This window comes from Stylophora pistillata, chromosome 10 (genome assembly GCF_964205215.1).
Source record: "Stylophora pistillata chromosome 10, jaStyPist1.2, whole genome shotgun sequence".
In the NCBI taxonomy this organism is placed as follows: Eukaryota; Metazoa; Cnidaria; class Anthozoa; order Scleractinia; family Pocilloporidae; genus Stylophora; species Stylophora pistillata.
The window spans coordinates 21,947,096-21,974,386 of record NC_142528.1 but is presented as its reverse complement, the minus strand read 5'-3'; the positions used below and the strand labels follow the sequence as shown (position 1 = coordinate 21,974,386).

The 27,291-nt window shown below is 37.4% G+C and overlaps 2 protein-coding genes across 3 annotated transcripts; one reads left to right on the top strand and one right to left on the bottom strand.

Moving 5' to 3' along the window:
• Positions 1-1,013: 1,013 nt before the first annotated feature.
• Positions 1,014-11,676, bottom strand: LOC111329944 (nucleosome assembly protein 1-like 4). Its single transcript, XM_022934709.2, has 20 exons — positions 11,443-11,676; positions 10,549-10,622; positions 9,533-9,585; positions 9,175-9,221; positions 8,671-8,719; positions 8,429-8,521; positions 6,517-6,642; positions 6,203-6,266; positions 6,013-6,086; positions 5,503-5,607; positions 5,311-5,361; positions 4,838-4,926; positions 4,353-4,423; positions 4,186-4,269; positions 3,626-3,648; positions 3,386-3,460; positions 3,114-3,152; positions 2,840-2,875; positions 2,424-2,477; positions 1,014-1,836 (listed from the first exon to the last, which is right to left on the bottom strand). The coding sequence occupies exons 2-20, from the start codon at positions 10,613-10,615 to the stop codon at positions 1,801-1,803; spliced, it is 1,236 nt and encodes a 411-aa protein (XP_022790444.1). The 5' UTR covers positions 10,616-10,622; positions 11,443-11,676; the 3' UTR covers positions 1,014-1,800.
• A 495-nt stretch (positions 11,677-12,171) lies between these two features.
• LOC111329945 (CD151 antigen) lies at positions 12,172-22,416 on the top strand. 2 transcript variants are annotated; one of them, XM_022934710.2, is made up of 8 exons: positions 12,172-12,327; positions 16,664-16,743; positions 17,664-17,855; positions 18,728-18,802; positions 18,900-19,004; positions 19,942-20,085; positions 20,955-21,038; positions 22,146-22,416. In XM_022934710.2, the coding sequence occupies exons 2-8, from the start codon at positions 16,678-16,680 to the stop codon at positions 22,209-22,211; spliced, it is 732 nt and encodes a 243-aa protein (XP_022790445.1). In that variant the 5' UTR covers positions 12,172-12,327; positions 16,664-16,677; the 3' UTR covers positions 22,212-22,416. The 2 variants fall into 2 exon arrangements, with proteins under 2 accessions (XP_022790445.1, XP_088591390.1); XM_088735264.1 differs by lacking the exon at positions 12,172-12,327 and adding an exon at positions 12,604-12,652.
• Positions 22,417-27,291: the final 4,875 nt, after the last annotated feature.

Sequence of the window (27,291 nt, the reverse complement as noted above, 5' to 3'; positions counted from 1 at the left end):
TTTTTTCTTTCTGAGGCAACTGTTAAGCTACATCGGCAGGCAAGTGCAACTATAGCCGGTTCATAAGTTGGTTATCAACAACGGCTTGCGCAAAGAGGGTAAACCGCGAAAGCAGAGCTGCGGACTAGAGCTTCAAGTTACTGAATTTTGAAAATCCCCTGCGGCGGTTTACCTACCTTTCCAACCCTGTAATTGATAATAGTGGTCATCACGCCAAGTACCGCAAGGATTGTTCTTGGGATCCCTCTTGGCTAAAAGGACCAGCCAAGCAATTGCCGCAGAATTATAGGACTAGATCATTCATCTGAAAGAACTGTGCACTCACGTGGACATAACAGATAAAAGATTAAGGAAAATTACTCTTTGTTACAAATAGGTCATCAAAAGGAAATGAACTACGGATAAACTTAGTGTATTTGTACTCTGACAATGCTATCACACAAGGCCACTTATAGGAACGCTTGGTGGCAGAGAGGCGCCTATCAACAAAAACAAATTCAAGAGGGCGCATTATTGAATCATCACTAAAACTACTGCTACTCCCCCTCCCCCCTGGATGGGATGCTAGTACATCGTAGGTTACACCCTCCCCACCCACACAATCTACAGGTTTCCCTGACAGTTCCGATCGTTTATCACAAAGGCAACCCAAGCTCGCACAATGAGACTACTATGTTGCGCAATGGGCGAAACAGGTGTTGTGTGGGAAATGGCTGCGCAAGCAGCCGCTATGAAATCCTTTCCTATCCTAAATCTGCCCAGAAACATCACGACACGTAAGAAACTAGTTCAGATTTTCAGGTTGAGAGTTGGACTATTTTTCATTGTACAAATCCTTACAGTTCCCCCATTTGCACAACGTAAAAACGTTTGCATAGATAGTTACGGAGGCTCATTGTGCGAGCTTGGGCTGCCTGTGGTTCGCATAGGTATGCCTGAACGGCGACCCTACGTGGATTAAACATCTCATCCAAATCTCTTCCCCAAGAACAACACGGAGGACATATCATCTCTCCTCTAAAAAGTTTCACCTTTTATTTATTTGGACTGAGAAAGATTCTACAATTCCGAGCAAAATTTGTCTGTAAAAAGAGAGTGCAAGGATTCTCCCACGCAATTCAAGCCTTAAATTTCACGACACAACTGTATTGATGATCTTTATAGAATGGTGTGTGAATAACATCAACATATAAATATACTTTTCCTCCACGAACAACATCTTCCGTAAAGATCGCAAATATATTTTCCTCAACCTCTTATGCACAATGTCTACTCTTCATTCAGTACTTATTTTCACAAGACACATTCATAGTTTAGTTTACAGTTACATCCGCAGTTGTTTTCATTTTCTTTTTACCCTTTCTCTGACGTTATCCTCGGTTTTCACACGGGCGCAGTTCTGCAAGCTTTGCTCCTTCTCCTCTCTCGCGTCTAATCGACTCACAAAATCAATTTTCATGCAACGAATGAGATTCATTGTCTTACATCTTGCAGTGCCTAGGCAAAACATTGGATTCCTACGTTAACAAGTGAACGAAGAACCTTTTTGTGCGCGAACTATTTGCAGAGGGAACTACGAGACAAAGCTGCAAACGAGACTTCACTGACAAGAAGTGACTTTCCCAGCATCGAATTAGCTGTTAAATGAACGTGTTAAAATAAATACATGAATGGCTTTCAATCCTGATATCCAAGGCTATGTCAATCACTCCTGGTCTCAAGGGCAAAGTCAATCAAAAGCGCCACAAATTGGATTTTCTTTCAAGGAAAGTTTTCTTCAAAAAGAAATCGAATCTGCGTTTACTGATTCTTACATTCCTGTGGTTTGTCACCGTCCTGAAAAAAATAACAAGACTTTTACTGCTGAAGAAACGGTCAACTCTTATCAAGCATGTACTGCAAAAAGAAAAGCAGAACTATATTACTCCTAATTGCGCACTGCAGATGTTCTGGAAAATGCGCACCACCCTCCCGACTAATCAGATACAATTAAGTAAATAAACGAACACTCCGGTGAGCAGAAGTGTTCCCTCTATACGTGCTCGACGAGTACTCAGCGGCTGCCGATGGTGAGCAAGATAGCTGTGCCTTAACCCTTTCACTTCCAAGCTCTCACTACTAATTCTCCTTACTGTCTGCCATATTATTCTTATGATGTTACTCCAGAGAATTTGGAATGGGATCAACTAATAATTGCCTATTTGATATTTGTCTTAATTCTCCTCACTTGTCTGCTTGATATTGTAATAATAATGTAAGGAGAAATTCTGTCTTGGTCCCTCATGGGTGTTACAGGGTAAAGGCATAACGCGTAACGCAAACATGGCTAAGCAGACGGAGCTGAGAGGTGTCACAGGCGGCACGAAACCAACGGTAACTGGCTATTATTGAAATCCTTGAGTATTGCTAATCACTTAACTTACCGGGGGTGGTTGGTAATCGGGGTCGCTATCTTCCTCTTCATCACCCTCCCCTTCCTAATGAACCAAAACAACAACAAAAGTCATACACGTTGAAAAGCAAACTCTAAAGGGGCACTGTTGTCAAACAAAAAGGATGGGGTGGGAGGGGTGGCGGGGGGGGGCTTTCACACGCATATCACAGTAGTTATCACCGCTGAGAGGAAAACTGCAGTGATTACCGCCGTCAAAGATAACAGAATACTGTTTCGTAGGCAGCGACTACTACAACTATATTGGCAACTCCAGAGAAACATGATGTGTAACGTACACACATCATTTTCTTTTCATGAAAACTCTTTACTATAAATCATTTTCATCTCCATTTCCCTGACTCCGGAAGTCGACAATCTGGAGTATAGAGTAAACCATAAACATACCTCGTCATCTTCACCTTCATCCTCTTCTTCTTCAAACTGAAAAAAAAAAAGGAATGATTAAAGAAAGACAGTGATAATTTGTCACTTTTCCACTTGATATTGTATCGATATTGAAAAGAGAAATTCTATCTTGGTCACTCCCGGGGTTGTAGGCTGGGTTCACTAAAGACACGCCGTTAATAAGATAAAAAAATAAATTCCTCATATCTGATTGCTGGGTGATATAACGATGAAGGTATGTAAACCACTTTTGTAATTTGAAGGGCTAACTAACCTCCTCTTCGAGGGCTTCTCCAGTAAAATACAGAACAGCCTGAAACAGAAAGAGAGAAGAGGTCACTGGTCAACAAACTAGTTAGTAATTTCAAATCATTTGCTAGGATACATGTGGGTTGAGATCTAACCAATCACTAAGTTGTCCACAATAACAAAAACATGACACAAAAACAAAAACAAAAAACTCGAGAGCCTTGATCACTTTTCAGATTTGAAAATTAAAAACAAAAGCAATAAGAGACCTAAACTGGCTCTTACTGATTCACACACCTTTGGAATTATTCTTTCTCTGAAAAAATGACCAATTTCAAAGTCAGCTGATAAGAGGGCCTCTGTTTCCTCATCCTGAAACAACAATCCAATACATTATTTATTGGTTATAAATTCTGAACTAGAACTGAATCCAAGCACTTATCTGATGCAACAGTAATCAATTCTAAAATCTCTTGCTGGTGTTTGCAAAAAAATACAATCACCCAGTTAAGAAAGATTTCCAAACAGCATACATACCATATCTGCCTCATCCTCAGGAACTGGAAAAAAAGAAACGTTAAATAATGTAAGATCAAGAGTGTACTGAGTGCGATTTTCCTAACAAATGGGTTGGACGTAGAAAGTGAAAACACAATATCAAAGACGTAAGATCAGGACACAGTTGTTCACTGGGAAGATAACACTATGTTATGGATAAATCGCTCTTCAGCGGATAAGTTTAAACAAAGTGTTCTGTGCTATCCACTGGGGAGAGAGTTAATATTATCAACCCTTTCAACAACTGGAACCAGATTACAAGATGTCAGATACAGAGGTGTGGAAGTCAAGCCTTGGCTGGCTTCAACACTGGTGTTTTAGGTCACAGGTCAAGGTGCTTTGGAGATCTTTCAAACTCTTCCAATTTTTTTTTCTCAAGTTTTTTTTGTCACAGCAAGACAAAAATAACCCAACATTAGCCCAAACATGCTTTGAAACAAGAGAAATCAGCCTCAAACTTTACTCAAATGATGGATTACTACAAATGGTCATTATTTGAACTACCAATCCCTGGTTTATATCACAAGAACATTACTAACCTTCTGGTGGGGAGAAGAAGTTAAAGAAAGAGTCATTTTTTATTGTTTTGCTGACAAATCTTGTTTGTCCTCTGCCACCAGAGCCTAAATAAAGAACAAAAATGTCTTGTTTCACCAAATCTATCAGGGATTTAAAGAACAGCAACCTGCAAAGTCATAAGACCCACCCTTTTTCTTTTGCTTTTTCTTTACAACTTTCTGTGTTACATTCTTGCCTTTCTTCCAGTCAATATTGCAGCTAAAAAAAGCAAAAAATTGTTCATTAAAATTGTATCAGCATAACAAAGCATATAGGATAAGCAAGAGGTTCAAAAAACAAGCTTTATTGCAGAAAATTAGCCGTTAACCATCCAACCCCTAAGAATGATACACATCTAATTTCTCCTCACAATGTCACCCAAGAATCACACATTATGGAAGAATGGAAATGATCAGCAGCTTTTTTAAAGAAGCTCTTGATTGTTGAACAAATTCTCCTCATTAGCACCAAAACATGTCTAAAGAACAGTGAGGAGAAGTTGCTTATTGATGTTACAGTTTGAAGGGTTGATTCACTGCACAATGGAACGTGCAAAATCTGTAGATAACCCTCTAAAAGAACATACATCATTCAGTACACCTTTAAATAAGATAACAATGATAAAAAAATTACCCAGATGTGCTGATGATTTCTGGCCCCTCAAAAGAAAATGGATCTTCCTCATCTGGCTCACATTTCATTTTATAACTCTTGGTTAAGACCTAAAAACAAGCCATTTTTTTTAAACAAAAATATTTTGTCGCCTCTATCTTCCTACACTAAAATGATCTGCTTTGGTCATGTGGATTACATTTCAGAGCCACAGTGCATCTAGCTTTGTAAGGCATGAAACATTATGTACCTTGAAGACAATTTTTATTGTTAGGAAACCTGTAGAGAACAGTAAAGAGGACAAGCTTGCTGATGCTAGGTCATAAAGGATTAACTTTGACCAGCTCTCTATATATACATTTTGGAACCAATGGGACCATATAAAGCAAAGGTTTAGCATTTTTTTTTTTTTCATTTAGGCATTTTGCATTTGTCATAACACTATTGAAACCAGGGGTAAAAATGTAAAAATAGTTTGAAGTGTCTTAACTTACAGTATTTGTAAAATAAGGGTTTGGTGAGAAGTGGAATTCCAGCACAAAGCCCTGAAAAAAGAAAAACATAACAGCACTGTGTAAGCAGAGGAAAACAATTTAAAAATTCTTTGTGATTAATGCAGGCAAAATTGACTTCATTATCAGCACTTATATCAGCATGATTAAAGATTTCTCCAAATGAATACAAACCATTGGTGTAGGTTGAGGATACTGCGTTGTGTCAACATTACTGTCTGGCCCAGTAAAAATGACTCTGATATCAAGGAGATGCTTCAAAATTGGTTCATCGTGTTCCTAAGTGATATACATAAAAACACATTTCATTTTCAACTGAAACAGCATTATACAATTTCACTTTTCAACACAATTGAATTACTGTACAGTACCTTGACAAATACTTAACTGAGCAAGTGAACAAGTGCTCATTGTCAAATTATTGTTTGGTAGGTTGACTCTGAGGTCTAATCACATGCTGAAATTTTTACTTTAAAATCCTGCCTTAAATCAGTTTCAAAAAATAAGGCTTTTTGAATCTTGAACGGGTCAAATATTCTCCACAAGTAGCTTAGCTGCCAGTTTTGATTTTTTAATGACTGACTCAGATGCAGACCCAAGCTTTTTTTTTTTTACTATCTATGCTGTTAACACAATAAAAATACAATATTTACCATTAACAATGGGTTGCAAAACTAAGTTCACCTGTATCATGTCAGCTAACAAATCCACATTCTTCATTGCTGTCAACCAAAACTCTGGTATACCTTTGACATCATCTATGATGAGAAAGATTGATCACTAAGCTAATTTCTACAGTCTGTTAACAAAACATGACAAAACAAAAAGAAAAAAAAGCTCTCATTTCTAACTAAAGAGAAAAAGCTAAACCTGCCTGTTAGTTCTGAACTCTCGAGCTTCTCTTCCTCCTCTATTTTCACTTTTTCTTTCACTTCACCCTGAATGGGAGAGAAGGAAAGAAAGATTTTTATTAATCTAAAATCTGCTCCACCCATAAAGAATTTCTTTGCGATAGCGTGTTGATACTTCCCAACATTTTCTCTTTCCAGAAGTCTGAAATAAAAATAGAAGCTCTGTCCCAAACAGAAACGATTCCTCGAAAATTGAGTTGCACATTATGAGCCTTAAGAATAGTAATGTCACAATGATGGATTTTTACATGACTAATGATCAAATCTCTCAGCTTACAGTCAACTGTGTAACATCTTCCTCTTTTTTCTCATCTTTGTCCTCATTATCATCATCTTCCTCATCACTTGGCCATTGGCATTCCTCCTCTGTAGGTTCAACTTGCCCATTGACAATGTTGCGACGCTATCATCCATAGGTAAAGAGATAAAAAAATTATATCATCAATCCTTTTCTTGTACAATACAAGAACATTTTCAACACAAGTCATGCTAACCTCTAACCCTAAGCTGAAAGTTCTTGTGCATGTTTATCACAGAATACCACTAGTCAATCCTCCTTTTAACCCTTTATATACCCTGCTATCCCCATACATATTCTCCGTAATGTTTTCCATATATTTCCTATGGTAATGTCAAGGAGAATTTGATAGCAATCATGAGCTTCTTTAGTTGGTGATCATTTCCATTACTCTTGTGACATTAATCTTTGATTCAGGGGTGATATTGCAAGGAGAAATTTTAGATGCAAGGCATTCACACAGGTAATAGTAATAGTAATCAAAGTTTAATGTCTTTACGTGGGGCATGGTTACCCATATTGCCTGAGCCAGAGGCTCGTGTATGAAATGCAACACAACAAGCCACCCATCCCACCCCAGAGGAGGACATCCATCACACAGTAATCTCGTGCATGGGAAATTAACGTCTCCAACCCCTAACCCTGCAGGAGACGGGACCTCCATTTATTCGTCCCTATCGGAGAAGACTAGAATATCTAAACCATTTCTTGATGTTATAGAAAGGCAGCATATTCTACTCAATTATTTTAAGGCCTTGAGCATTGGTACGGCCAGGGCTCGAACCCTCGACCTCCCGCACATCAGTCCAGTGCTCTATCCATTGAGCTAACCAGGAGGCGTCAGGTCAAAAAGTTAAGGCTTGAACTGGTATATTTTAGTAAGTTAGTGATCCGATATTCCCAAAGCACTGAGATCAGAGGAGTATCCAGGTGAAAAAAAAAAAACAAGAGTTAGCAATGATGAAAGAAAGAATTAATGAAAAACAACCAAGGCTTTTCAGAAAATTTTCATCAAACAATGTTAAAGTGCATAAAAAAGCTTTTCCCCAGGAACAGATTCAATTCCATTGCAAGATACCCCAGGGCATTTTTAAGTCCCCTGAGATTTTTCCTAGTGCCTGGGTTGAGAACAGGAATGGGAAAGTAAATAATCTATCTTTAAATTCTAGATGCAGACAACATAAACTGGGCTGGGGGAATTATGCACCGATGCAAAAGCGCATATTATAATTTCAGCTCAAATGCATAATCCTGTAAAAAGTGCATAATTTCTGTATAATTCTTGATATTTACAAAAAAATATGTCCTCAAAGACAAATTTTCCTACCTTCAAAACTTTTTAAAATAGTTTTTCCAAATTGTAGTGAATTGTGATGGAAAAAACTGTATTCTTAATTGAAAAGATCGTGTCAAACACGCAGGAAAACAAGTAAAATCGAACAGGCCTCTTGTCTTTTGCTGCTGGAGACCTGGACTCTAATTGTTGACTTACAAGCAATATGATTGGTGGAAAAAGAACCAATCAATGCTTCTGAAAGAAAACTGGCGCCATTTTGGTAAATTTACTCCAGAAACTTTCTTTTCTGTTCTTTTTGTGTTTAAAATGGAAAGTTTTTTCAAACCAAAGTAAAAAAAATTACAATATAACGGCCAATGAGAGAGGTAAGCAATATCCTGGCAAATAATTATTAATTAGGTTTTCTTAATATGGACTTACATATAAATTTAAAATATATGTAAAATTTAATACTTTTAATGTTGTGCAACTTGCATAATTTGCTAAATTTGGCGCATAATCACAGAAAAAATGGTGCATAATTTCTCATAAAATAGTGCATAATTCCCCCAGCCCTGTATAAATTATTGCAAACAAAACATAATACTGGCTCACCTTTTCAAACAATGGTTTGAACTTTTCTGCAAATTCACATTCAAGGGCATGTACCCTCTCATAAAATAGCCCTTCCACTTTGCAACATTCAACCTGGAATACACAGAAAAAAAAAAAAAAAAACCAGATGGCAAAAATAAAAAGTTGAGGTGAAGAGGGACAAGTGACCAAATACACAACACAATTGTAGACTGAAATTGTTTATCTATAGATACACTCTAAGAGAAATCAAAGAAACTGACCTGTAAATTTTTTAAAGCCTTTAATCTTCGTTTCACTGGTTTAGGGAGACTTAAAAGTAATGACAAAATAATGCTGTTAAAAACATAACCAATGCACAAAGTAAAAGTAATACTCAAGTGACTAATCATGAAGAACTTAGCCTTCGTAAAAAATCCAAAACGGCTGTATGGGTGTTTAACCCTTGATCTCTATGAGTGACTAGCATCTAATTTCTCCTCACATTAATACAGCTGAATTATTCAATAAGATCAAGAGAATAAAGGAAATGATCACCAACTTAAGAAGTTTTGATCATGAAACAAATTCTCCATGTCAGTGACAAAGAAATTAAAAATAGAGAAGAGAATGGAAAATATCGATACTGATATTAGGATGCAAAGGGTAAATACTAAATTTTTGAGAACCCTTACAAGGATTGATTTCAACAAAACACTTGATTCCAAAAAAAAAATTTTCATTGTTTTGTTGGTAGTCTAAACATAAAATGGATGACATAGTAATACCTTTGAATGTAACCAGACTGTGTTCCAACTATTCGGCTAAGGCCTCCCTGGAAAAAAATTTTAAAAAACTTAAAAATGTGCTTGTCGTTTTACTCACATACCCTGGACATCATTTCTATTTGGTTTAAGAGAAAGCTCTACCATCTGTCATGAAAACCTATGTATGAAAATTAAATATCCTTATTTGAAAGTTGAACATAATACATGCCATAGGAAAATCTCCCAATATATCCAATATATGCATTACTGGATTTACTATTTATTTAGTTATTAGGGGTATTTATGATTCCTGTGGCCAAGATATAGGAAAAAGGCCTTACAATTTTATCAAATGATAATTTCATATCTTAACACAAACCTGAAGTGCTGCCAGGAGTTGAGGATTTTGCATAAGTTGAATTGCAGTGTCATCTAAAAACAAATAGAACATGGCTCACCAAAGTTTTTTAATTACAGTAAATGTTCATATAAAAAATAGGTTACATCCACACACGAGACTAATATGGATAACTACAAGAACTTGTGGCTGGTTTCTTTAGCATTATCCTTTGACTTTTACGAGTGAGCAGTATTTTATTTCTCCCTACAGTGTGCTACAGCTGAGTCACACCAGAATAAAGGAAACCATCAACAACTAAAGAAGTTCTTGATTGTTAAAGAAATTCTCCTTTTCAGCACCTAAGGAAATGTAAAGGGAACAGAATGGAGAATATGCATACTGATCTTATGGTGTAAAGGGAAAAGCAACTTGGGAAATTTCTTCTCCTTCTGAATGGGATGCTATTCTCTAACAAGTAGCCCATTAAACAGTGTTTCCCAGAAAACAGACTAGTACCCAATTAAGGTTGGTTTTCTCTGGCAAAGTCACAGTCATAGCAACACTTCCAACCTGGTGAGAATAGAAAATCCTATTAATGAGCTCCACAGAATTGGAGTTGGAAGAGCAATCTCATTTTCTTCCATTTTGCTTGTGACTTATGATCCAGGGAAAACTAGATTGTCAGAGATGCAAGTGGAAATGGAACAAACAATCAATCAAAAGCCAGTTTTCAGGCATTTTGATTGATTTATTCTTCAGCTCCTTCTTCTAACTCCAGTAATCCAGTTCTCATTGGATCATAGGTAATGCAGTCCAAAACAGAATCAACATTTTTCTCTGATTTCGTTGATTTGTTTTCATTATATTGAATTACTTTATTCTGCTTCCTATTACGACTGTCTGTAACTGCCACCTTCTCAAAGGTGAAAACCAGCCTTTACAATTGTGGTTGATGGTGAATGGTCTTTCAAAAGAACTCACAGCACAACTCAAACCAAGTCTTACACCTTGATTGTTTTCATAAAAGTGCTGTACTCTGACTAATATTTACTTACTTGGAGGAGAACTGCCCATCTGATCTCCTTCACTGCCCGACAGATCTTCTTGAGCAGGATCAGACATTATGGAACTGTCAATCAATAATCAGTTGTTCAATTCATCTGTCCACATCAGTCAATCCATCAATCAATTAATGGGCCAACCCACCAAACAGTCAATCCACCATTCACTTTATTACACATCACAGAGAGTCAGCTAATCTGTTTGATACAGTTTCTTTCATACAAGCTTCTCGTCTAGTTAATTCTTCCAATACAATTTTCAAAGCAAATCACACATTATAGGTGGTTTGGGGAACTAACACACCGAATTGTTTCGTGATTAAAGTTCAGATCCGTAATTTGTTGTTTACTCAAACCTCTACCTGAGCTTGTGTAACCTATCAAGATTACGCGACAATTATCAAATTGTTTTCTATGAAATGAAACAGTTGTGTTTCTCCTCGCTAATCGTCAAAAATAGATATGATTGCACAATGCAAAAACAAAAAAATTGCTTCCCCCAACTTAATTTTAAGGCAAATAAACCCATCCTTGTTTAAGAGCTAATAACAAAAAATTTTCAGCAATTCGGATAGAATATAAAGGTGTCTGTACGTATCAGCTTGCGTTGTAATCAAATGTAAACTTTACTTAAATGGCAATGACTTGAATATACATTCGTGAACTGAACACATACAAAAACCTGAATTCAATTCAGAGAGCAGGTTCCATATTTTTACGAGAAGAAAAGTACAAATTATAATTAAGACTTCACCAACACATCTTAATTCCCACAGCTTTGAGAGCAACCTTGTTATTTTTAAAAAAATTTAGCTTTTTTGAACAAAATTTTTCCTTTTTGGACTGACACGTTGTTAAGTAAGTATTGCAGCTACTATAAAGACTCACCTTCGAAGGGTTTAGATTTTTGTAATGAAATTTTCGCCCGGTTTTTGCAAAGTAATCCTTGCAAACCACGAGGTTGAGAAATATCCCGCGCCAGCGATAAGCCAGCGCTGAAAATGGCACAAAAATACTGGGGAAGAGTGTTGTGGGCGGACAGCGGGATTAAACCCGCGGGTAAGAACGAGTGAAGTGACAAATTTTTTTTTTGTGCGTGCGACAGAGAAATCAAGTCAAAAATTTTCAGCATGCTTGATCAAAGGGAAATTTTCAGACGATGGCAAGTGACCTGTTGACAAGGGTGATGAAGTAAATAAATATAAATATATCGTTCGTTTCGTGACTTCGCCCACGCCCGCCCTTGGCTGAGCAGGGTGCACTTCTCATTATAGTCTGAAGTGTTTGATAATGAACGTTGTCGATGACGATGAGTCACTGGGACCAGTGGGGGTGGGAGGGCATGAACCCAAAACAGATAAAACTTGGGGTGATTATGGTTTACTAACTTACGAATTTTTTCAAGATCATCACAACCTCTGGAGCTTTGTAAAGGATTCCACTCTCCAGAAAATTTATTTGATGAAACTCACCTGATTGTCAGCATCCGTTTTAAGTTTAACTCGTGAAAGTCTTCGAGTTTCACGTGCAAACATTTTTCTATCCCTCCCCTCCCTCTTATCCCCTCCTCTGTTCACACCCCTGAATTGATGTATTCATTATCCGGGTCATCCGATTTGCAGAAGCCAATGATAAACGTAGTTTCTCAGATAAAGTTGTCAAACAACATCTGCGAACGATCTGAGACTTTTGCGTGTTGTTGTCAGGTGTTTTCTACATAACCACGTAACTGAGCGGACTTTGATTTGTGGACTGGTCTGTCAGCAGAGAGAGGTAGGCCTTTGATATTTTCCCGTTTTGCGTTCATAACGTGGTTTCTAAAAGGCAAAATACAGTTCAGAGCCGTTAAAGCAAGGTGTAAAACTGAATACTATGCGGTAGATCACGTTCGTTTGCAGGTGTGGAATCTTTGATCACTCTTTATTGAGCACGATGGATTAAATTTGAGATCAGTTATGGACTTTAACTCCAATAGACAGGCAGAGGCACGAATATTTATTCGCTTCATTCGGAGAGAGATGTTAGCGTTTACATCCGAGGATGTCAAGTTTAAAGCTGATGTAGTTGAGAAATCACTCTAAGCACCCCTTGAGAACATGTATGTAATTTATTTTTGTCTTTGTATAAACTGTGTTTAACAGTTGTCGCTTTTCTATTTCTCTAAAGCTGGCAAATGGGTGGAGAATGCTTTTGTCGTTTTTGTTTAAAAAAATATATAAATTGCGGCAGACAGTTCTGTTAAGGCGACTTTTTGTACTATGAGTCACACCCACCTTGCCTCCAGCCACGTACATTATATGACTCTAGAGGGTTACAGGATCAACATGCCATGCATTCTTACTGAAACCATGACTCGGAATATGATGAAAATGAACAGTTTTACACAATAAGTCCGAGGGTTCCCGGTAAGATTAAAGAAATTTACTAGACTTCTTGTCTGTGGTATGCTAATTACTGGCAAGTGTAAATAGTCTGTGTATTGCCTAAGTTCTATTTCCGTCGATGGGCCCATAAACAGGTCGAATTAACGGCTTTACAGCCGCAGAAAGAACAAAGATCTCCAGTTTGATTTTAAAATAGCAAATACAAAATATAGCAACAGATGTGTAGTTGTATATTTAAATATATGTATGTTTATATAAAAACAAATGTGAAAGAAGGAAATTACTAGTAATAATTTCCTTCTTTCACATTTGTATTTTGCTCGGCACATTTCTGCAGCGAGCACTCCAAGGATAAGTGAAACAACTTTATCTATTGTTTATTCGTTTATATATTTATATGAATATATTCATTTCCTCTTCAATGAGTTCGATGAGGAAAATTCTGGCAAATTCAAATGCAATTGGCATATTTTTCTTTGTTTTTGCAAATATTGATCTTCTCAGTTAACTGAATTGGAATGAATTGGCTTGAATTGCATAAACAAAGGAATGTGAGATAGACCACAATTTCTCTATTTGCTCCGACGAAGGGCTAACACTTGAAACGTCAGCTTTTGTAATCGTTACAGTGGCCAATTTACCATTTCAACTTTGTTGATATATCCAAATTATTTCGTTACCCCCACTGACGCAGCCCCAAACAGTTTCTTTAGAAACTATCAGCCTTTATTTTTTCGAAAGATGTTTGTTGGTCTAGTCACAAGCATGCAACAAAATATTCTGAATCCCCATGAGGAATCAAACCTCAGACCTCTAGATTCTGCAATACCATTGAGCCATAGAGACTCTATGGTGAGCAAGGCCCATTACAAAGTTCATATTTGACGTGTCCTGCATACTGTTGGGATCTGCAATGTCATGTCTTGTAAAGAATAAAAGAGATAAAAATATTTTTTTCTTTAAAAATTGCCAAAGATGTTTTTGCTCTCATGTATCTGAATTTAATTTTGTGAATCTCACACATGATAAAGTTGAAATTGCTGAATTCAAACTTCAATTTCGCTTGAAGACTTCTTTAGACTTTTCACTGTCTTTGCATCTTCTCTGTACTGGTTAGCAGGGGACGTTCAAGAACCCACCCACTTCCTGCAAAGGGTAGGGAAGGTAGCTCCTGGCGTTTTTGGTCTGGCCTTGTCATTGATTATACAGGCTCCCATTTAAATCAGTTCAGCTTTGTGCTAAACTGGACCAGCCTGTCATTAAAAACATTGCAAACACATACATGCATAGATTATAATAGGAAACAAAGGTAATTAGAGAGGATGATAATTTTATGATACTATTTCATAGGGTGTGTTTTCACAAGAACAAGTTTGACCAGTTGAAGTTGGAAAAGTCCAGAAGTACAGTGAAAACAGCTTGTCCTAAGTTTAGGGAGTTAAAAATGCAAGCTGTTTTCACAAGAAAAAATGGGATAATATCTTGCCTTTATGACCAGAAACTCCTGCAAAGTTATACTACTTCGCAAGATAAATGATAAATGCTGCAACCAAGCAAATTGCCCGGACTTGACAGATGCCTGCCAAACCATGAACTGGCAAATATTTTCCAGACACTCACACTCACCTTGTAGTTCACTTAGCAAACAATGCTTTCAAAATGGCAGACAAAGTCACTTGTAATACTTTCCCATTCTGATTTACAATTCCTCTGGCCTCATTAGATCCCCGAGTTCCTTGGCCAGGCCCTTACCACAGGCCGTCCAAGCTCTCTTTGAGAACCACACGAGGAACACAATTTGCATATTGATTTATAAGGATTTGTATGGGATTTTCTACAAGATATCCAGAGATAGTTAAAAGTGAAAATATTAAATAAAAATGGCTTACCTTATTCCATAGGTGTGTTGCTTGCTCCTAGTGTCGTTATTTTACCGATTTCACTTGATTTAAGCAGTTTTTTTTTTTAATCCTGGTTTTCTCTTCTTAAAGAGAAGACAAGGCTGAACACTTCTGTCCAGACAGCCCCCTGAACGAAGTAAAAAGTCCCAAGCTAAAATGTACCCACGGCCACAAATCCACCACAGAATTCAAGGGCAAAGGTTGACCTTTCATCTCGATTCTCTAGCCACACAATCTCAGCCCTGCGATCAACACCAGGTGGCTCTTTGTGTCCTCAGTGAAATGTTAAAATGCTTGTAGACATCCGAGTCATTTGTAAACACAACACAACGACCATTGAAATCGGCTTGGTAACCTCGTCATGTTGGCAAACCAAGACTCACGGGGGTATTAGACCTGAGGGGATCCCGGGTTTTACAAGAAGTTTTGTTGACAAGTTGAGGTCTAGTACCCCGTGAGTCTTTTTCGGGAGGCTGTCTGGACAGAAGTGTTTGACCTTGTCTTCTCTTTAAGAAGAGAAAACCAGGATTAAAAAAAAAACTGCTTAAATCAAGTGAAATTGTTAAAATAACGACACCAGGAGCAAGCAACACACGTATGGAATAAGATAACCCATTTTATTTAATATTTTCACTTTTAACTATCTCTATGGATATCTTGTAGAAAATCCCATACAAATCCTTATAAATCGATATGCAAATTGTGTTGCTTGTGTGGTTCTCAAAGAGAGCTTGGTCCGCCTGTGCCCTTACTTATTTCACAGTGGCAGCATGCAGAACCCGCAGTACCTGCTTTTGAGCACAAATGCTCAACAATCTGATGCATCCTCTCCATTAATCAAGACAATAGTCGCATCCTCTGAAGAAACGGCAGCTCCTTTGGAGAAATATGGGGAGAATCGATTCGAGAGAAGTTGTTGAAAATGCTTCGTTTCCTGCCATTTTTTTCAAAGTTACCTGCTTCGGTAATTTGAATCTTCTGAGTAAACAGCTTAAATTTCATGGTGAAAACAGATGTTAATTTTATCTAGTAAATGTTGGTCTGTAAACAAACAGTTAGAAATAATGTTCAGCTAGAAAATTCTGCCTTAATGACCTCCCAAATCACATAAAAGCCATTTTTGTCATTCTGTTTTGTGTTGTCAGCACCTAACCTGTCAATACATGTTACTGGCTAACATCATTCAATGACATTCCTAACAGTGACCAGTTTGTTAAATGCAAATGCCTGCCTAAACATATTTTTCAGGACAAATCATTGTTTTTCCATGGTCTCCATGGTCTGGAAAGTGGCAGCTACCAGTAATTTTTTTTTTTGCAGATAGACAAAAGCTAATTGTAACATATTGTGTAACTTATATTTAGGAATCTGGGCATTAAATGCTCTTCACTGAATACCAAACATTGGTAATAGATGTATTTTTTCCTGAGAATATTGAGTTTAAAATTTTAAATCAAAACTAACACAGTTGCATTCTTACAAATTTTAAGTATATTAGTTTATGAATTTTGTCAAGAAAAGTTGTTCTTTGATGAATCTTGCAAGTGAAGGGTTGAGGAAAGAATGCAAATAAATTAACTAAACATTTTTGTGGGTGACGGTTGTTTCTAGAGCTTGGGTGGGGTTGCTAACTAACAAAATACAAAGACAACATTGCTTAATTTAGGCTCCATATCAGTTCAAAAGTGGTTTCTTAGAGTTTTCTAGTCAGGATGTGAACAGTATTGGTTTGTCATTAGCAACAAACAGTCAAATATTTATCTTTATTGAAATAGTTATAAAAGTGAATGCTACAAAGAGTTCTGACTCATTTTTTTATTTCAGAAATAAAGAAGAACATGGGAGTAGAAGGAGGTGCTAAAATCCTTAAATTTTTGGTTTTCTTTTTCAACTTCATTTTCTTTGTGAGTATAAAGCTCTTGTAGTCTATAGATCGAAAAACTTGATTGATTAATTATGAACTGTTGTTTCATCAGTACAGTGTTTGAGTTAAAGCTTGTGTTATTATTATTAGCACTGTAATGAATCTAATACCAAGTCTTAACTGAATTATTTTTTGCAATCTACAGTGTATGTTAATCATTTTTATCCCTCACTTAATCATATTGTGTCTTTATTTCTCTTAGAGCTTTAAAAAAAAAAACATTTTCATATTAAGTCTGTGACAGAGTTTTGATTAGTACACTTGTGAAAAGGAAATTGGGACTTGATTAATAATAATAAAAAAGCCAACAGCCATTCTAGAAAATTAACAAACTCTTTAGCTCCCAAGATCTGATTGTGAATTCTTCCTACTAGCTACTACATATTTTTGTTGTAGACTAGTCCAGGGGCGTAGCCAGGATTTTTCAAAGGGGGGTCACAAAGGCTACTTACCATTTACACTGCTGCTCTCCCGCGTGTATCAGTGGGCTCAGTCATATTATAGCGGCATGAAGGCCCATATCAATGGCTTTTACGGCCAAGATATTGTCATGGCGTTTTCGCCACCTTAATATTGTTGGTTGTTTGCTCTAAAGAAGACCGATCAAGAGGGGGTCACAGGCACCCCAGGATTCCCCCCTGGTTATGCCCTTGTAGTCTCAAGAATTTGGTTTTTTGATCAAGATAACTTCTGCCTTCAGGATAAGTTTCAATGTTCTCCTAACCTGTATGGTGGACAATAAATGGATGCTCTATGGAGAAGTTACATTTAATCACTTGAGGGACTTAATTTGTTAAGTTAAAGACCCTTGATTTCTTCCATAATGTAAAGCATTTGACCACAAGATCCTGTAGAGCTGTTAAATGATTTATAAAATTGTTTCCTTTGTTTCCTTCACAGGTTTTTGGCTGTGTGCTAATTGGGGTTGGAGCATGGGTTCTGGTTGACTCTGGCGACTATGTGACACTCTCTTCTACAGTGCCTTATGCAACCGGACCCAAGGTCTTGATTGCTGCAGGTGCACTCATTGCAGTTGTGGCATTCCTTGGATGCTGTGGAGCCTGGAAGGAGAACCGCTGTATGCTGGTTATTGTAAGTGATTACTTTAAAGCAAGGAAGTTCCCACGTCAAGATTGTAATTCAGTTTTTAGTCTAAATACAGTCATAGCCCAGTTATTACAAGCCGCTACTCACCAAAGTTCCTGGTTTAGATGGTGCTGAATTATGTACCAACTGAAGGTACTCTTGAATTAGCAGTAACCATCTTGTATTTTAAATTTGGATTCATAAGGCAGTACCATGATATGCCCTTTGTGTTACCAGAACCGTATTTTGTCTTTGGTTTCATTTCTTTTAAATTGACTTTTTTTATGATGATGGTCATCTGTTATAACCTTACGATCTCTTGTTTATGGTGTTGGGTGACAGCATCAAAGGAAAAGTAGGAAGTTGATTCAAATATTGTTAGGTAGGACACCCACCCATTTTTTTCAGGTAACCAGGTTTATTTAGGAAATAGATGGGTAAGCAGGGTACAGGGGTGGTACAGAGAGAAAAGTACTTGCCTTGTGCCTCTGTGGTCCAGATTGTTCAATTCCCAAACGTGATGTTGCTGGGTTGCATGTGGTCTGAATTTGATTGAATTTACTTCTTATCCTTGCTTTGAATAAGGCTTTTTAGATTTTCCTTCCTTCAATCTTGATCCAAACAGGAATCAGTGAATCAGTTGTCATTTATCAGTACAATTTCTTTTTATTATGCTGTCTAGGGAGAAAAGTGTCTGGGGACCAAGACTTATCAATGGTTGTTTTGATTGTTATTGGTGGGCATGGGTGTGGTGTTGATCTTGATGATAGGGGTGGTTAGGGGGTTGATGATGATACAGTGATGAGGATAATGATGGGAAAAAAAGTAAACCTCATTCATTAGTTAGACAAATATTTTTAACTTTTTTTCCCTTTTAGTTCTTTATTTGCCTTCTTGTGATCCTGGCCTTGGAGTTAGCTGCTGGAATATTGGGATATAAGAATCGTGACGAGGTTTGTTTACTTAAGAAACATTGTGTTTGCATGCTGCAAATTGACTTCGTTTTACTTTTATTTTTAATTAACAAAAAAAAAAAACTGTTATTCCCAGGTCGAAGAAACTCTGGACAAAGATTTTATAGAGGAACTCCAACAGCACTACAATGAGTCAGGGAGTGAGGGCACCACTAAAGTAATTGATACACTGCAGAGAAAGGTCAGTAATTTACAACTTTAGAAACATAAGTATATCTTATTGACCAAGTGTGAGGGCCATACTGGGAGAATATCGGCCCAAGGTCTTGACAGTATGGACCGAGTGCCGATATTCTTCCAGTACAGTCCCGAGCAAGCTTGGTTAATAAGAGATTTATTATACGACTGAAGTTCAAAGGGACACGAGTGCGGTATCATTTGGGACCATTCAGGACAGTGCCCGGTCCAATACTGAGAGAATATTGACCGGCAATAGAGCATTTTGATTGGTTGATTTTAGTTGTTGGCCCTCTGACTGCCCAAGTCGTGTAATAAATTGAAGAATCCAACAAGATCTCCAAGAGGGCTCCTTGTGACCATTTCAGTTGTCTTTAGATACAGACTATTTTTTTTTTAATATTAGAGGCATTTTCAGTTGATGTTTGTTATAAGCTACAATGAATTTACTATTAACAACATTCAGTCAGACAAAGCCGTGGGGTACACTTTACACGAAGCCTATTTATTACAACTCAAAGCCAACTACAAATTCTCAGAGGTGCAGGAAAAAGAGTGACCAGTTCATTCTTAATTTGTTGTTATTTGTCAGTTGTTGACAGGGTTTGATACTAACTTTTCAACTTAATAGCTAAGTGGCAAGTGACAACTTAAATGTTACAACAATTTCAGTTTGTTTACTAGCCAAACTGGTTGGTGGAAATAAAAAAACCACCAGCCAAAACTAAATTTCTATTAGTCTGTGGCTAGTTGGCTACCATTAGTGTCACGCTGTGATTGATGTGATGATACGAGTTCCCCTGGGGTAAAACAAAATCAGAGTTATCCTGAAATTATGCTGATAAAGCAGCATTAAACTGAATATTGCTGTCAAGTCTTTAAGCTTTCTTTTAAATGTATGCATTTTGTATTAATTCTTTTTTTCCTTGTTGTTACTGCAGGAGAAGTGTTGTGGCTGGTATAACCACACAGACTGGTATAGATCAAGGATTGGAGGCATTCATCATACCGTCCCAGACAGTTGCTGTAAAGAGGAAAAGGAAGGTTGTGGAGCCAAAAAGGACCTTTCCCTGCTGTATAAGGAGGTGAGCATGTGACTGTCATGAATACTTTGAAAGTCTGCAAACTCTAAAAACCCTTAAGTTATTTGCTTTACACAATAATCAAACAGAAGGGACACTCATAACACAGAATAACAAAGACATATAAATTGCACAAGTATAACATCTATACATGTACAAAGAGTGTCTGCATTTATACATTTTGAAGTGAGTTTGCGCACAAGGTAGATTATCTATGGTCTGAGCAGTACTGTAGTTGTGATAATCTTGTCTATCAAACATGCCAAGTGGTTTTTGGTGTTTGGAAGTGACCTTTTTATCACTACATTAATTGTTAGAAATCTAGGTGCCCCCCCTGAATTGCATTTAAGACCATAGCCAGGTAACCCATCTCTTCACTGGCCAACATGACATAAATTGTCCTGACAATTCCACAGTACCCTGTAAGTCATCAGTACACGACAGTCTCTCTTTCCCATCCTCCATTAGGTGGAGAGTCTGGACTGTTAGACTTAAGAGTATGGTAAAGAAGAAACCTTTATTAATTTACCTAATAAACGTAATTTACCAGGCTCACAACATGTGGCTTCTTAGCTTAGTTGGTAGTAACACCTAACTAGTATCTGGGATGCACAGGTTTGAATACCATTGTTCAGGCTTCTTTTCTGCAATTGCCACAATTGTTGTTCAGCTGCAAAAATGATTTGTTTGCTTGAGCCATGCTGCAAACCAACCCTTTGGATTGAGAGTCAATCATGCTGCTCGTTAAGTTTTGCAACATTTGTCTGTTTAACCTGTTTAGCCTGCTTAACCCAAACTTTGATTTAACAAACAAATTTTTAATGCTGTCAAATATCATGAGAAATGCTGAGCTTGTTGTATAATCTTCACAGGGTTGCAAGATGAAGCTGGTGGATTTGGTCAAAAACAAGTTGAAATATGTGGGTGCCATTGCTGTGGCTATCATTGTCGTACAGGTGAGATGAAATAAAGTGCACTTTGGTAATTGCTAAAGATTATGTCTGATTTTTGTTAATGGTTAGTCAGTATAAATCAGGTGTAGAGTTTTATATCATAACAGAGAAGGTTTCAGGCTCTGAGAATGATTTTTGTGGCTGATTGCAACTTTGACACTTTGGACAGAGGTCACCATCAGGATTTCGTGAAGATTTCTTCATCACTGGAAAATTTTTAAAATCTGGTTTATCGTAGAATGAGAAACTGAGTACATTCGAACCTTGATTATCCGGACTTGAAGGGACCAGACAAAATAGTCTGCATAATCTAGGGTCCAGATACCAGTAATCGAGAATATGAATATTAATGAGGAACAAAAAATGATTAAATCAAGAGAGAAACAAATTGTTTCTTTTTTCTCCTTTCTCTTATTGCAAAATTATACGTTGTTTATCTTTTGTCGAAAGAGTGGATTGCTAAGGCTTCAAGGACATGATGATCATGAATAAACATTTGTGACGCTGTGTAACTTGTTTATCTTGCACACCATGCCAAATGAGCCAATAGCGTGTTAAATCTCACATAACAACAAAGCAACCCTAAGCCAATCAGCAATCATACCTCATTTGACTGTTCTTCATTAGTTATGATGCGTGCAAGTGCTACTTTTGCTTTTTGAGAGTGAAACAAACTTGCCTTCATTTCACTTTTCAAGGCTGTAGTTTTAAAAAGAATATGGTTCATGACTAATAAATATTCATGACAAAATTGGGAACAGAGAAAAAGTTGGGATAATTGAGAAAGCTGGACAGTCAAGGTCCGGATAATCAAGGTTCAACTGTAATCAAGTGTTTTGTTTGGAAAACTCAAAGGAAGCATTGCCTAAGTTAAGTTGTGCACTGTTGCCAGTTGCTGGGTGTTGCTGGCATTTATAATGGAGAAGTTCTTTGGACTTTCTTTGTTGAGTAGCTTTCCAATGTCAGGTTTTCAGCGTAGTATATGTGCATTAAGAATCAAACCTTGCATGGAGTTTATTTAGCTTAATTCACATGCAATGTCATTGTTTGAATTGAAGTCTACATTTCATCTTGATCCGTTTTTCGTTGATCAATATTTTCTTTATACAGATTCTTGGAATGATTTTTGCTGCTGTTTTGATCTGCAAGATTGGTGACGGGTCAACTTATGCTTAAAACACACAATCCTGCCAATCTTCACTTTGAAGATAGAATATGCTGAACATAACCAATACGTAAACTAGATTTGTGCTGTAGATTTCTTTATCTAACTTTTTGTATTTAACAGGGTTCAATTTTGGAGTCATTTTCCTATGACAATTTTCTTATTTGGAACAGTTTATTGGTTTGGCTTAAATAAAAAATTGTTGTTTTGTTTTTATTTTATTTTGTGGTTAATAAGATAGCCTACTTCATTTTCTGTTCTTCATTTCAACAAGCCCTCATTAAGAGTAGGTCTGGATTTCAAAGATAACCTTACACTTTCTCTTATGACTTTTAAGTAAGTCTGTGTAAGACTTTGCTATTTATCTTTCGTGCACACAAGCTTAAGTATATTTTTGCTTCTGGAGTATATTTTAAGTTACAGCTTTGCATTTTGTGATAGCTAGCCTAAGGATTCAGTTTCTTCACCTTGAGGTTAATTGTGTCGTCACTTCAGGATATCTATTTAAATTTTCTAATGGCTATAATCTTGTAAGAGTACAAAAAGCAGTTGGGTACAGTATAGAGTTGACACATTCATACCCTATTTTCTTGAATAAGGGCCCACATTCTGATAACTGCCCTTCCCTGAGAAATGAGCTGCCCTACAGTTCAGGCTAAAGTGTCAAACAAACACCTTCCTCACTTTCATTCAAACTAGGGATACAAGGAAGACCAGTTTACTTACAACTTTTTATGCTTCAACTACTTTGGAATCAATACTGGTTTGCTGAGTGAGTGTCCTCCTCCCATCTCAGCTGAAATTTTAAATTGACACCAAGGCAGTTATTTGAGTAAATATGGTATTTGGGAACACATCTGAATTTACACTGGCAACAAAAAACTAAGATTATAATTTTCTCTTTAAATTAAGGAAACAAATTTTGTGATGTTAGGGGATTTCTTGTGGATAATCATGTAATTCCTATACAGTACGTAGATGTTTTATACAGTAGCAAAGGGGTTTAAGTAGCTCAGTTGGGAAAAGGTCAAACATTTGTATCTTGACATCAACATCACTGCTGTAGTAAAATTGTTTGAGGTTTATCAACCTTATTGGACAACAAGAGTTATGTTTATTTTAAGATAGAGTATCAGATTACAAACTTGAGAGAGCTCAAATTATTTGAATATGCCATTTTGGTGAATGACGACTGGAAATTCTGGAGGGTGTCGTGGGTCCCTTACCCCCGCAATGCCCATTAAAGGACATGCTCTCGATACTTTTCTATGAACTGGCAATACCCTACTTTGAGCTGTTGACCAGACGGTCAGTACAAAATGCAGATTAGGTCTTGGTCCACAAAAATGCAAAGAAAACTCGCCTAATATCCAACTGTCTTGACGTCACGCTTGGCTGGTAACGCATTTATACTGCGCGCCCTTGAAAATAATTTTTCCACTACGTTTTTGGACTGGCTCGTTGTAATTAAGTGTTGCAGCTACTAAATAGGCTCACCTGTGAAGGGTTTAGATTTTTGTGATGAATTTTTCGCCCGGCTTTTGCAAACCTTTGTAAATCACGTGCATGGGGTGGAGAAATATTCCGCGCCATCGATAAGCCAGCGCGGAAAGTGGCATAAAAATACTGGGGACGAGTGCAATCTCGAGCCACGGGTCGATTTGGCTGTGTCAGCGGTATCGTAGTTATATTTGGGTTAGATATGGGAAATAATGTCCACAACGCACATTATATCCACAATACATATTACATCCGGTCCTATAACTTACATATAATCTAAATACACAGTACAAGCAACAGTAGGGCTATACAGAGTTATACAAAGCTAAACAGAGCTATATACAGCTATACACAGCTCAACGGGGCTTTACTCCGCTATGTACGGCTATACAGGGCTTAGAAAGCTATACAAAGCTGTAAAGAGCTATACGCTGCTATACAAGACTATACCCAACTATACACCTTAATGCAGGGCTATACACAGCTTATACAGGACTGTAAACAGATAAACACCTCAATACAGGGCTGTGCAGCCATACAGGGCGATACAAGGCCAACCACCTCAATACAGGGCTATACACAGCTATACACAACTATATACAGTTACACGGGGCTACACACAACTATACAGGGCTATACACAGCTAGACAGGGCTATACACAGCTAGACAGGGCTATACACAGCTATACACGGTTATACACAGCTATACGCGGCTATACACAGCTACACGGGGCTATACTAAACTATACAGGGCTATACACAGCTATACAGGGCTATACAAAGCTATACAGGGCTATACAAAGCTATACAGGGCTATAGACAGCTATACAGGGCTATACACAGCTGCACAGGGCTATACTACAGCCATACAGGGCTATACACAGCCATACAGGGCTCTCAGTTACATACGGCTATACATGGCTATACACAGCTATACACCTTAATACAAGGCTAACTCTGATAGCTTTGAAGAGTACAGAGACTGACGTTAATGGGTTAGAGGATGTCTACAAATTTAGCCAAGACGGTTTTTTTTTTTAATGAAGTTGGTGATTTATGCGCGAGAACAACAGCTAAACTCTAAAAAATTTCATTACCGCTCTCCCTTTAACACCCACGTTTCCATTCCTACCATATGAGTTCCTTAACACTACACCCATCTACTGTAACGATAGAATTTTTAGTCATCAAGTTTTTATGCTGACGCTAAATAGTATAGAATTCAACGTAGAAACTGCGAAGTTTTGCTAACAGTTGTTCATTCTGAGCCTGGTGGCTACTATGATGCCTCAAAAGGTACTCAATAATTGTTCAAAAAACTAGTACTAATAGCGAATTCTGATAATATTACATACCTCCTTACATATCAAGGTTTGAACTGACAATTTTTACGAGACCCTCCCAATGTCTTGGCACCTTTATTAGCTGGAAGTCTTGTGCAAGTACTAAGTTGTTAGTGCTCAAGTTCATCAAATTAATAATGTTAATTGAACTGAGTGGAGTGCAATTTGTATAGGAAATCATTCGATGGATAAGGCCCCGTCCACACGTATCTGGATATTTTTGAATCCGCAACTTTTTCTTTCCGGATACGAAAATATCCGCGTCCACACGTTATGTGATTACAGCGTATTCAAATCGAATTCGCCCGTCGACACGTATCCGGATTCACTCCGGATTCACTCTAGTACCCAGGATGACTTTATATACATTGGTTACGGAGCATGCGCTGCGGCATTTAGCAGCCGCGGGAATTCGATGTTTCAGTTTACGTGCATCAGTTTAAACAGTTAAAAACATGTCGAAATTAGGCAAGAAAGCTAAGGAGAATGAGGGGAACAAGCCAGAATCATTCAAATGGAGCGACGACGAGATAGAGTTTTTATTGAACGTGACAATATAGTACAAAGCCGCAAAATCTATGGAGAACATTGACTGGGAGTCGTACCAAAATAAATATGGGAATATTTTAGATCGCTTCGTAAATCACTATTTGCCTTTGATCGGCGGCCATATTTAACTTTGCGCGTTGAACACTGGCGCCAATTTTGTGAGGTCATTGTATCAGAAATATCCGGATTCGACCGTTCACACGTATCCAAAATGTTATCGGACTAAAAAATTTCTACTCTGGAGAGCGGATTAAAAAGTATTCGGATTTGTTTGCGAATTCGCCGGATACGCGTGGACGATAGCCGTATCCGGAAAGAAAAAGTTGCCGATTCAAAAATATCCGGATACGTGTGGACGGGGCCTAAAACGATGTTTTCTTCATTTGCGCTTAAAACTAATTCTGTAAATGGAGGCTATTTCAGATATGATTAACAACTATTCACCGAAGTGGAGGTGGTTAGTGGTGGATATTTACCGAGCGGCGAGGTAAATATCCACCGCTAACCACCGACAAGGAATTTACATGATATGCATGATTTTGTGGCCAAGCCTCATGTTGTTATGGACATGTCTTTAAACATAGCTGCGAAGTCTTCAGCACAGTACAGATTGCGGCTAAAATAGCGCACCCTAGAGACATTGATTTGTAATAGACACATATTAATATACAATCTTTAAAGGATGAAAAACGCGACAAAAGATGACAAGTGATTCGTAATTTCTAATCCACATTGTATCAATCCACAGAGAAATTACTAAGAAAATACAGCTTTGTGTCAAAATCGAGTTTTTAAATAGATTTTGTAGGACTATTACGTTCTTTTTTCGTGCTATTATAGCAAAAGGTTCACGTCGTACATTTCATGTTCATGTTGGAAATGGTATAACTAATCCTATGTGAACTCATTCATGTTGGATTGCACGAGAAAAGGTACACCTTGATACATGTTTAATTGACGACAATAGTTTGCTGAATTACTCGACAATGATAGTTCTGCTTTCTCTCATTGACGGCATTCTCTCCTTTACTTGTTGTAGAAGTGTGTTATCAAAGAAATAAACGCGTGAAATGGGAAATTTGTGAGTAAAAACAAATGATATAACTGGACTCGAAAGAACATGTTACTTAATACAGGAAGACTAAAGAAGAGAGCCTGCATTTGTGTCAACTGGCTGCAATTTGAATCAACAACCAAGTAGTGAATAACATTTTTCGTTTAGATACAATGAATATATGAAGTTCATATATTTTGAACTGTGGTATTAAATACGTATGATGCACGATCCTTCGCAGTAGATAGCGCTATTTATGCAATAGCGAAAATCAGACCTGAAAAAAATCAGGCCTGTACGGGATTCGAACCACTGACCTCTGCGATACTAGTGCAGCGCTCTACCAATTGAGCTAACAAGCCAACTGGCAGCAGGCCGTTAAGTTGATTCGTAATAAACCCGTGATGATAAATCAGATACAATGAATATATGAAGTTCATATATTTTGAACTGCGGTATTAACTACGTATGATGCACGATCCTTCGCTATTTATGCAAATTTTCGTTTAGCTCTTCTGGCTTTCTACGAGCGCTTGAACAGTTAATTGGTATTTACATCCTATTCCGGAAAAATAATTCGAATTTTTTTTTAAATCAAAATCCATTTTATGGAATTTTTCTACTTATTAGATAACAAACTGATCC

Bases quoted from the DNA above. Each gene is read 5' to 3' on its own strand.
- LOC111329945 (XM_022934710.2), top strand. From the start codon at position 16,678: ATGGGAGTAGAAGGAGGTGCTAAAATCCTTAAATTTTTGGTTTTCTTT. The intron at 16,744-17,663 runs GTGAGTATAAAG...TTTCCTTCACAG, and splicing joins TTTTCAACTTCATTTTCTTT to GTTTTTGGCTGTGTGCTAAT. The intron at 20,086-20,954 runs GTGAGCATGTGA...TAATCTTCACAG, and splicing joins TTTCCCTGCTGTATAAGGAG to GGTTGCAAGATGAAGCTGGT.
- LOC111329944 (XM_022934709.2), bottom strand. From the start codon at position 10,615: ATGTCTGATCCTGCTCAAGAAGATCTGTCGGGCAGTGAAGGAGATCAG. The intron at 5,362-5,502 runs GTTTGTATTCAT...TTCTTTTTTCAG, and splicing joins ATCCTCAACCTACACCAATG to GGCTTTGTGCTGGAATTCCA. The intron at 2,478-2,839 runs GTATGTTTATGG...TTGGTTCATTAG, and splicing joins ATGAAGGTGAAGATGACGAG to GAAGGGGAGGGTGATGAAGA.